Source organism: Lactuca sativa, chromosome 1, assembly GCF_002870075.4.
Source record: "Lactuca sativa cultivar Salinas chromosome 1, Lsat_Salinas_v11, whole genome shotgun sequence".
NCBI classification, from domain to species: domain Eukaryota; kingdom Viridiplantae; phylum Streptophyta; class Magnoliopsida; order Asterales; family Asteraceae; genus Lactuca; species Lactuca sativa.
Window position 1 is genome coordinate 37,468,958 of NC_056623.2, and position 11,967 is coordinate 37,480,924.

Consider the following 11,967-nt stretch of genomic DNA (forward strand, 5'->3'; position numbering starts at 1 on the left):
TGTGGTTATTTCAAATATAAAAAGTAAAAAATAAAAATAAAAAAAATAAAATTGAAAATAAGCTTTAAGTACAAGGGTTACATATATAATATTTAATTATTTTAGTGAATAAGTTTGATTAGTGTCACTTCTTCACGATATGACCTTCAAACCATTCACGACATAATTTACGGATCACGTGAAAAGGAATCATTTATTTGAGTGAATGAGTCACAAATGTCTTAGTTGTTTGATTATAAAACGAATGTAATACATTTAATTTTTTTTTTCAAACAAAAAGTTTTCCATCACCATAAGAGGAAGAGAACAAACTCATATTATGCGCACCTCGAAAAATTGTGTCGTAGTTGCGGTTACCTTGTGTGACGAAATTGCAATTTCTAAAAAGTTGGCCAATCGATTCCGCTAGAGTCTATTGAGAAATTTTGGAGCATGCTTGATATAAACATAGTTTTGCTGATAACGAACTCGATTATGAAGATGATGTGGAAATGTTTAAACAAAGCTTTGCTAACCAGTCGAATGAATGCAAATCCAGTTATTTGAAGCTATTTAGGAGCATTTTTGTGCCATCAACAACTATGGTTGTTGATAAGCTGTTCGCAAAAGTACATGTGGACGTCCACAGAGCACAAAACATGCAAAAGTAATAGGTTCAACCAAATAATAATCTATCAGCACAAGATCCTTGTAGACATAGTATTTTTATGTAAACGTTAGATTTTGTGGGGTCTAGATTGTTTGAGTTAAACTAGGAATCAACATGTTCGTTTCAAGAATGTTTTAATGTTCAATTCATTCTTCAACCAGGACCAAGCTACTCATAGCTCCTATGTAACAGAAATGAATCGATGCATAGCTTACTTCCACCAAGAACAACCAATGCATTATTCAAACCCACTTATGAATGAAATTTCATATGAATTTCATCCCTACGTCACAAACATAGAAAATGTGCTTAGAGATGGAAATTGTGATTCTAGGAAGTAGTCATTTCTCTCGTCTATGGGGAAGATTATTGGCATACAATTCGGTCTGATTTATACGAGGAGTTATTAGCGTACCATGACAAATACACCTTGATATATGGAGTCTATTTCAACAACATAAACCATTCGTTGATTTACTTTGAATCGACTTTTGAAAGAACGGAACATTGGCTTATTATGTTGGACACCGGTTTTCTCATTGCAAACAAGTTTGGTGTAATTGTTAATTTTCTAAGCAAACAAGGTTCGTTGACATGCTTTCGACTAAGGCTTGCTTTACAAGACATCCCAACTCATGTAGTTATTGTTTTTGTCTTTGTTTATGGTAGTCATTATGTGAATGTTGATTTATAAGCAACGTATCAATATCTACTATTTTTCCGTTATGGTGAAACCACATATCACGATATTCTGCTAGATGGAAAACCATGGATAATGCTCAAGGCCAGATTTGAAGGGGGGGTAAGATAGACAGTTGCACATGACCCATTTTTTTTTAATATTATATACAACCATAAAGGCCCAACCGAAGTCATATTCCAAATCTGCTAATTGACTGACGGTCTAAGGCGAACAAGAAATCATCGAACTTCTAGTTACACCTTCTGAAGACAGAAATCAACGAATCAATGATATTTGAGTATATTGTTCTACTTTTCTTTTTGTTCCAATTTAGCAACCTTGAATTAGAAATTGGGTTTTTGTTCCAGTTTAGCAGCCTCAGATCACTATGGAAATCATCTTCTTTTGGAACAACTATTCGAGTATATATTTTATTAAAATATTATCATTTCTTGATGTTTTTCGGGGAGTATATGCGGTGATTATAATGGCTAAATACAAGAGTTTCTTCTTGCAATCATGTCAACTACATTATTTATTTTTGATATTTATCGACTTTTTGTTAACATAAATGGTCAAATTGGGACTAGGGAAGGAAGTTAAGTGCAATGTGAAATATATTTTGTAATTTTTCTTGCTCATGTTGAGTGTTTATATCAATCAATTTCAAGATTAAATCATAAATATATTTTGTTGAGGCATGCAAATGAAAACCCATGAAAGGTCTATGAACAATTATCTCTTGTTGTTTTAGTTTTTTGAGTTTCACAAGTATGTTTTATTTTTATGACAAAAGTGATAAGTTAATTGTTTTTCACTATTGATACATCCTATTCGAATTGGAAATAGAAAACCATAAAAAAAGTTTGTTTTTACAACAATATTGAAACTTTATTGCTATTTTAAATTTGATGTTAAGACGGCTGTACATGTTAGTGATTTTATATCACTAATATTATTTAAGTGTAATGAGGTTAATTTGTTGATCAATGTCATTTTGACAATTATCAAACAAATTAGTATGGTGCGGAGTGCATATTTGTTTAATTTTGTCATTGTTGAAAGTATATTGCTATTTAAGGGCGAAGCCCCTGAACTGACGAGGGTCCGGGGGCAGCGCCCTTGGGAGCAGGGTCCAAAAGGCGGCAACCCCTGGCGGGGTCCATTTATAGACTCTGTTTTATGTTAGTTTATGACAAGTAATATGACAGTTTTTGGACAGGAAGTTGTTTTCCTATAACTACCATATGACCCTTTTAAGACATGAAGTTAGTTTTTGTTATATGATCAATTTCGGATTCATTTTCTAGGTACATATTTCATAACATCTTCTTCATTCTCTATTCTAGAAAAAAAACAATGATTTCATCCGATTAGAGATTTTGAGTGTACCCTCGAAATCCTTCAATCTGAAAGTGTTTCACAACTTTCACTGATCCAAGTATCTCTATACCCCGATTTTCTAACAGTAGACCTGTAATTTAGTACTTTGCTCCATTGTTGTGGTTGAAAAAGATTTATAGATTTACATACAACAAAATTTGATAATGATTTTGATGGGAAATTTGAACTTAACATTATTGTATTATAATATTTGTTATGATCTTGTAGTTATCACACGTGCGATGAACCTAATGCTTTTGCCTATTAAATATTGCAGTTACATAAGACTACCAAATTTAGTGATTCAATAAAGTCACCGCTTCATAGACGGTGGTGATTAGTGTCATTTATCAAATGAAGTCGTGTCGAAAAAGACTTTGCAGATTTATAATTCAATGCTACACGTCACAAGCCACAAAACCGCATTGAAAATGGTTGAACTTGTTGACGTTGTACATTTAAGTTTACACGGAAGAAACTACTAAGTGTAAGGATTGAATGCATCATCATGTTGTAACTCGTAGTTTTAAAAAACTTTAGTTTATATAATTTAGTAATTATATATACTATTAATTGTTAAAAAGTTGGGGAACAGTAACTTTTTTTCTCTTTCATGTTTGGCCACGGAAGTTTGAGTTTTCGCTATTTTAACACTGATTTAATTTGTTACATATTAGGGCCTAAGAACATTTTTTTTCCCGGCTCATCCTGAGCATTTGAATCTGCAGGACCAGCCCTGATAATTCTTGACTAAATGCCTATATTTGACCAAATACCCAAACAATGATTGTAATATTTCAAGAGTTATTGAATGTGATAGTTATTAATAGAAATAAATTTACATTTTAGTAAATTATTTATTTTATATTTTGTATTAATGTAGTTCAAATAATAAAAGCAACAACAATAATAATAGTAAGTTAATAGTAGCAACAAAAACAACAACAATACTCTAAATCTAAATAATAGTAAAAGACAAGAAAAAGAAAAAAAATACAAAAGACAGAAGACAAAATAATAATAATATTAGACATAAGAATGTGCATCTAGCAATATTTGGTACTAAATATAAAATCACCTTAAAAATGAGTCGTATTGGTTTGCAAAAAGAAATAATGATTTGATATGCAAGATGTAAAACCAAAGTAAAAGAAATAGACTTTTGATAAACCTAATTCACACTTCACTAGTGAACAGTAGAAAGACAGCGAGATAATTTTGTCATAACATGCTCGATACTATTTTTCCTCTTTTGTTTCTAATCATCGATTTAAAAACTAACATAGGTCCAAATGATGCACTATGTTATAACATGTTTAGTACTATTTGTCCTCTTTGTTATGCTTTATGTTTAACTACTGAAATAGGTAAAATAAAAAAAATATCACCTAAAAAAATTGTTGAAATGGGGAAAGGTAAAAAATTTAGTCAAATACACATCTCATCAAACGACTATGATAAATAGATATTTCAATATTTCATTAAGCATGATACAAGAAGCTTGTGGCATGTTTGGTTCATGGATTTCAAGAAAGGGGAAGGGAGAAATCAATCTCAACCGTTCATTGAACTAAATACAACCACATTTGCAGTAATAGGATTAATTTTATACCGCATTTGCATCACCCCATACTTTCCTACATACCAAATTTACTATTCAAACCACGTCACAATTCACAAATGAGAATATTTAAGAAAAATCTCTAAAAATGAGATTAAATATGTCTCTCAATGTAATCAAACCCAACACACATCGATTGCTAGCTTCAACAACCACCACACGACGCATCCCTATCATAATCACACAAAATTTATATTAAAATTTTGCAACAAAAAAGTACCAGTTGAATACATGTCAAATACAGGACAATCTGTTATGTCATGTGATACGTACCTGGATCTGAAAGAAGATTCATGACCTTAAATAAGGAATCTGAGCGTGTGCATATGCCATACCTAGCACGGGCGTTCTTGTCTACAAGTTGTAGTGCCTAAATCACATAATTCATGAAAAAAATGCATTTAAATTTTGGACAATTGTTGACTTTCTTAATATTGGAAAATGGTCAAATACGTGAGGATCAACAATATCATTTTTGCATCATGTGAAAATATTGTCCTTACCATTTTGTTTATTATTAAGGCATTGCACTTCGAAAAATCTAACCAATTATAACAATGGTTAACGAATAATCCTTTTTTTTTTTTTTTTTTTTTTTTTTTTTTTAACTTTTTGCTAACGTGGATGCTAAATCACGATTAACCCGATTATAATCTCGAAAAAAAATTATTATTCAATTTTTTTTATGGAAAAGAAAAACAAAGGCTTACTTGAGATATTGTTGTCTGATCAAGTTGAACATGAACATATGCATTACCCTTTGCTAACGAAATAACATCACTAATGAAACAGAAAAAAATTCTAATCAGTACCCTTTTTGGTAATAAAAAAAATTTAAATAATAAACCATTAAAAATTCTAAGAGAACAAGAAAACTACCTCCTGGAAAAAATATCAATAAGAGCCCCCTTATCATCAACAATAGGCACTGAACTTATACGTTCTGGAAAAAATCACAATTCACAAGTAAGATTTTCAAACATAGATACAGGGGCATAGTTGGTATAAAAAAAAAAAAAAAAAAAGATAATATAGTTGATACTCACCATCTATTAACAGTCTATAAGCATCACTAAGAAGATAATTAGGAGGAAATGTTCTTAATTCCCTGACACCCCCAATTTCTCTAATCCAAGTGCCAAGTGGAAGACCACCAATAGAATGTTGTAGAAGAGGTAAATAATTTATACGACGTTCAAAATGTCTGCATATATCTACATTTTCAAAAATTAAAATACCTTTAGAACATAATCAACAAATCTTGCAAGAAATAGCAATGTACTTTCATTATTATAGCATCCTGCTTTTATCTATTATTTACAAATATATGAAAGTATGTTGCTATTTCTTGCATCAACATTTTTGTAGAAACTTGAAGAAAGAAACATACGTTCTAAGAGTCCACTAAGACATGCAACATGAAGCAATTGTGGACAAGTTGAACCTTGTTGCACATATACAACAGGAATTGCAGATATGTGATTTTGCAAGATTCTAATTGCAACATCACTCAGTGAATCATCAGGATCAACCTGTTTGTGTTCATATAAATATATTTGTCAATAAATTTATGAAAAGAAGTAAAATATCAAAAATTATATGAATAGGTTATGGTTATGAATTATGATTACTTTGATCAATGGTCTTCTTTGAAGTTGAAGCTTCCCTTCTTTCCATGCAGATATTGTAGAAAACTGATGGACACTATTTGTCCCCATTGCACGATTTCTCTGAAGCTGCAAGATTATTAATAAAATTTTAACACTTCATTTAATTCCTAGATGTTCTTTTTTCTTCTTAAAGTATAATTAGTAAGTTGTTTTATACCTCAATTAGGACCATAATGAAATCGGATGGGGTTAGCATCCCTGAAATCTGTAAATTGGTTGCATCCCAAAGTGGGGCAATAACAAATCCCTGAAATGTAAGAAAGGATTTAGAATTATACACAAACAATCCAAGAAATTAGAATCATATAAATCAAGAAACTATAATGATTTTTAGAGAATTTCTACCTCTTCATGCATAACAAGAAATGCTTCTTCCACAGTCATATTATCATCCAATGCGAAAACCTAATATCCAAAAGAATAACAATGATAACACATAATTACTTATCAAAAATGAGTTTGTTATGAGAAAAAACTTATATTTAAAAAAGGGAATCCATTCAAACCTTTCCTGAATCCGGAATTAACTCGTATGCTTTGTAAGATGAAAAATGTTTAAATAATCGACGACATGTAGTCTCAATATCATCATTCGTTAATTCAACTTCCACTTCTTTAGGAACACTTCCTGATGTTGAAGCCTAAAAAAGTGCAATTTTTTTTAAAAAAAAAATGTTAAAGAAAAATGACTGCAGATTTGTAGAAAGTTAGGTCCTGACTTTCTTTATTAAGTTAAACTGTTAAACTGTTAAAGAACATCTAGAACTCGTTATAAAAACTATAAGAAAATATTTTTATATTTTTATAAATACTTACAACATCGGCATGATTTCTATCATCATAACTATCAATATCCATGACTGGTAGACCATCATCAAAAAGTAATGTTTGAGGCATTAGCTGCGGTTGTTCCACAAGAACGACATTGTTAACACCATACTCATCTTCAGAAATTGGTTGTCGCTCATCGATCCTCCACACACCATCAACCAAGAATTTGAACTTCATTCGATATTTGGCGCCCAGAAAAACACAAAAAACGCAATAAAAATCAAAATCTTTTACCAAATTAACTTGTGGTAGTACATTAGTACTTGAATCATCCATCACAATCACATTAAATATCATCATTGAAACATCAAACCTTGATTTGATTGACAAATACGATGGAGGAAAGAAATTAATTACCTTGTGTAAACCAGGTGGTAGATCGCAAATCGTCATAAAAGTCGTGGATGAACCCTCGACAGTGACCATCTGTTGATACTTGATCCACCTTCACATATAACCACCAGTTGCATTATAAGTTTAGTGTGTGAACTGTGTGTTCCACAAAATTAAAGTCAAAATCAAAACGAAAATCAATCAAATTACGAAAAACCCAATCGCAAGAAGTGAAATTGATAACATACGCAGTGAAATCACCACATAGGAACACTTGATTGCCTCCGTGAGACCACACGAAGTGTGTATGAACCATCTTTGTTGAAAAATCAGTTCGCCCTAAAACAGTGTGCAATAATAGGAAATCGAAAAGTGGAAAAGGATCAAAAAATTAGGGAAAAGGATAGAATTCAAACAAAAATCAAATCTTTATGTGGATCCTGCCGGCGTAACTTATGCATATACAGTATACACATATCAAATGAAATCTGTGCATAATTAGGAAACAGAATTTTGAGGAGCTTAGCCCAATTAGGAAACAGAATCTCCTCGATTTCTCAGAGCTGTAAAACAGCGGAGAGACAAAATATATATATTTATATTTGTGTCATGTTCCTTCTTCCTTTGTTTTTCTCCAATCAATCGTGAAAAATAATAGTAAAAGAAAAAGAAACTGTATCTTTTAACATTTTATTTTATTTTTTTAAATAAATGTTAAATTTTTTTATTACACAAATCTAATTAAATGAGAATAACGATAACATGTAATAATTGATATACGGGTAGCTAGTGATTTATTTGGTAAGTGGTTTATGTAAGATAATTAGTTCCGAAACTCATATCCAAACACTCCAAAAGGGCAGGGTATCGTTTATATATATTTTTGCAGGGTTAATAATTTATTAATATCAAGTGAGAACAATTATATAATTGAGAACGCAAGAATAAAATCTAGGTTATATATATATATATATATATATATATATATATATATATATATATATATATATATATATATATATATATATATATATGCAGCAAAACTCTTCTGCGTATCAACACGACATAATTCATGTGTGAATAGTAACCGCGACCACTGGGTCACATATTTCTTTTTGTTGCAAAACCCTTCAACATACCGGCGCGACGAACGAATGTAATATTCATATGTGAATAAATATATGCATATTCTCAAGTGATTATACATATATGAATATTATATGTTTCGTCGTCCCGGTACGTTCCTCTGTCGCGCCGGTGCGTTGGAGGGATTTACGACAAAAAGAAATATGTGATCCAGTGGTGGTTGTGTTAGTTGCGGTGGTGGTTATATATATATATATATATATATATATATATATATATATATATATATATATATATATATATATATATATATATATATATATATAATTGTTTTGTTATATTTTGTATATGTAACACTAAAATCACATGAGTTGTCCAAAACTTACTATTTTGAACAAGTATTGCAGGTTAATATTTTTATTTGTATACGAGTTAGGTTAAGTTTTTTTATACATAATTATCATTAAGTCATGTCCTAATAATCTTTTCCGATGATCACCATCCATAGTTCCACACCCAACATCATCACCATCTTCCACCTCCCACCAACACCATCCATCTCTAACAACAAACATTACCTTCTATCACCACCATTTACCACCACAATCACCCATCTTCATCATTCATCACCACTAAAAAAACTAAACTGAAATCATTGAATGAATGTGGTTATAGGTGCTGCACAATTCAAGATAAAATGAGAGAGAGAGAGAGATGAGTTTTGGAGCAACAATAGGAGTAAGGGGAGGGTGGGGGTGTTTTCAATGAATGAGGAGATTGTGTTGAATATCATATCAATAGACACATAAGGAAACTAACAAATAATATTGATAATTATATGTAGTTGCAAATAATAAGTACAGTTATTATCATAGTTACAAAGTTTCGTCTAGAAACCATATCGATCTTTCACGATCAGATCTGATAATAAGAAAGGAAGAATGAAAATGTCATGTTATCAGACAAATTAAAATAACAAAATAGTAAATTGAAACCAACTTGGACCTACTAATCTTCGATAAGCAAAAAAATGTATGGAAGAAGCTTTTGTCCTTAAAGGTTTTTACACCGCTTAAAAGTTGTAAGCTTCAACGTAAACACCCGGTATTTTATGCAAAATATTATTCGTTCCAACTGTTGAAAATAGTGTCTAGCCATTAACTATTTGTATTATTTTCAAACGATAACATCGTCCTTTTAGGTTGGCCTCACGACACAATTAGCAATAAAGAAATGGAGAAAAAATCAGTTGTTAATTTATTATAAATTAATAAATTAATTAGAAATTATTTTGGTAATTAATTAAATAGTTTTAATTAATTAAAAGACTTTAATATTAATTAATTGCTAAAAATTAATTGGAATATTCTAGAAGCCTCTTGAAGAAGATGGAACGAAAATAAAGATATATATCCTTATATATGACAGGTTTTGATAAGGATGTGGATTATCCTTAGGAATCTGACTAACTTAAGGATTTTAGCTGGAGCATATAAATAGGAGGCTTGGGATCAAACCCAAGGGCTTCCTAACTCTAGATTTCGTTCACCTTTCCTCCTATATCTTCATAGGGCCGAAAATTATAACCCCTCTCTAGGGTTATGGAATTTTTGACTTATCTATTTTTTAGGGTTTCCTTGTTTTGCTTCTTGGAGTCTTGGGTCTGACTACATAGAGGGATTCTACTTTGGGTCCTTCATCCATTGAAAGAGTTGCTAATCACAAGGTCTCAATCAAACGCTAAATAGGTAAGTGTTTTATCCTTCTCTTTAGTTCATTTCAAAAGTAGGTTGCTATAACTAGTAAAACTTAGATTTTGTTTCAAGATTATAAGTATTACTCTAAGTAATACAACAAAATTCCCGTTTTATATTTAATAAACATGAGTCATGTGTTACCAGTGAAAACACACATATTATTTATATTTTGATGATGGAACGTGTGTGGTTAATCGACACGTCATTGCAAAAATATAAATGAATATGATGTGGCACTCCTATATTATGTTAATGGAGCGTATGTGGTTAACTGACACATCAATGAAAATATAATTTAAGTTGAGGGTCACACGGTTTTGCATGGTTGATTCATCATTTATTCAATGGTCTGCAACATCTCCTTCATTGAATCGAGATGAGCACAATCCAAGATTAACATGCCATTAAATGTCAACGAATCTCAAATGATCTAGGGGTTTCAAAAGATTGAAACTGGCAAAGTCAATTGCCTACCTAAATAACTTTGTTGCGTGTTTACGCCATCCCTTTACACACCGTAAAGCCAAATATGGGTCCTAGCCTTAGTTAATAAATTATTAAGGATTAAAACTTATTTTAAGGATTAATAAAACAAACAAGAATGAAATTAATATTGAATGATGTCTATAAGATAATCTATTAAAATCTACTGATATGAAACATCAAAAGGGATTGGCTGGTGCGAATCATTCTAGTCCAAATTCATAGTTTGGGAATAGTTCTCATCGATGAATAGATTGATCATGCCTTTGATAAAGCTCTTCCTACGGTTCCTCCAACCATTGCATTCTAAAATTGTAAGAACAACTATCAAATAAGCATATAAAAGTGAGACACAACTTCGTATTAATTAGGAGTTGACTGTGGTTCTGATTATCAATTGGCTAATATGACCATGTGCTAAAATCCTTTTTCATGACACTTTAGATGATAAACCATTAATCTTTATTTGAGCTGGCACCACCTCTAGATCATATAGGCAACATTTTACAACATCTTTGTTGCTTAAATGTTTCCAAAACTTTGTTAAGAGTGTTAACTCAACCTTGTTTTTGGCAATGACATATTACCCTATCTCACATGAATATATAATTAATGGCAATACCTTTTATCGTTAGTGGCTCCATTGTTACCCTTCAAACTTTGAAACTAGGAGCACTAATGTTAGGTTGGGTTTCCATCACTAACCGATTCTTTTATGGTTTTAGACCAATGACTCTCGTGGTAGATGTAACTAAATCTCTTGTCAGAGGTTTGGTAAGTGGATCTGCCGTGTTCCTACTTGATGGTACCACTCTCAATTAGTTGTCTCACAAAATTGTGTGACAGACCTACATGTCTTGACTTCTCAATATATACCACATTATATATTTTAGACTGTAACATCGTGATTTTTCACCCATTTTTTTTGTTTTAAACATTTTTAGCCATAATATTTTAGCAAAATTTTTATTTTAATTATTATGAAAACATCACCAATGTTACTTTATTACGAAAAACAACCTTCATCAAAATTAAATTCATAAAACCAGTTCTCAAAACTGAATGTAAATGAAAACTCAATACATCTCTTCACTAAAGAAATACTAAATGTAACTAACCAAAAGTCTCCATCCTCACCAAGCCATCAAATCATGCTACATGTACCAATGCAAGGCAAGAGCAACAAACAAAGAAACAAGTGTTAGCATACGCTAAGTAAGTCAATCATAAGTACAATGTTATGGAATGTACAGATCCCAAAAGGGTCAAACAAAACATCATATAAACAAGCATTCAAACACTCACATAGTATGACATCAGATACATCATATAAACATGCATTTAAAGATACACATAACATGTTGTCATATAAGCAACACAATAATGCTCAAATAATATTCTTCTTTAGAGCCTTTACATTTAGTTACACTTTATTATTCATCTTTGTAACTAGTTATTAATTCATTCATTAC

General features: G+C 31.1%; 1 protein-coding gene across 2 annotated transcripts; it reads right to left on the bottom strand.

The window, feature by feature from the left end:
* Window positions 1-4,167: 4,167 nt before the first annotated feature.
* Window positions 4,168-7,789, bottom strand: LOC111896713 (sucrose nonfermenting 4-like protein). 2 transcript variants are annotated; one of them, XM_023892693.2, is made up of 13 exons: window positions 7,418-7,789; window positions 7,194-7,281; window positions 6,822-7,007; window positions 6,512-6,646; window positions 6,351-6,410; window positions 6,163-6,252; window positions 5,967-6,071; window positions 5,726-5,867; window positions 5,382-5,549; window positions 5,215-5,278; window positions 5,046-5,115; window positions 4,609-4,705; window positions 4,168-4,505 (listed from the first exon to the last, which is right to left on the bottom strand). In XM_023892693.2, exons 1-13 carry the CDS (start codon window positions 7,483-7,485, stop codon window positions 4,405-4,407), a joined length of 1,374 nt encoding a protein of 457 aa, XP_023748461.1. In that variant the 5' UTR covers window positions 7,486-7,789; the 3' UTR covers window positions 4,168-4,404. The 2 variants fall into 2 exon arrangements, with proteins under 2 accessions (XP_023748461.1, XP_023748462.1); XM_023892694.3 differs by having other exon boundaries at window positions 7,194-7,325; window positions 7,418-7,783.
* Window positions 7,790-11,967: the final 4,178 nt, after the last annotated feature.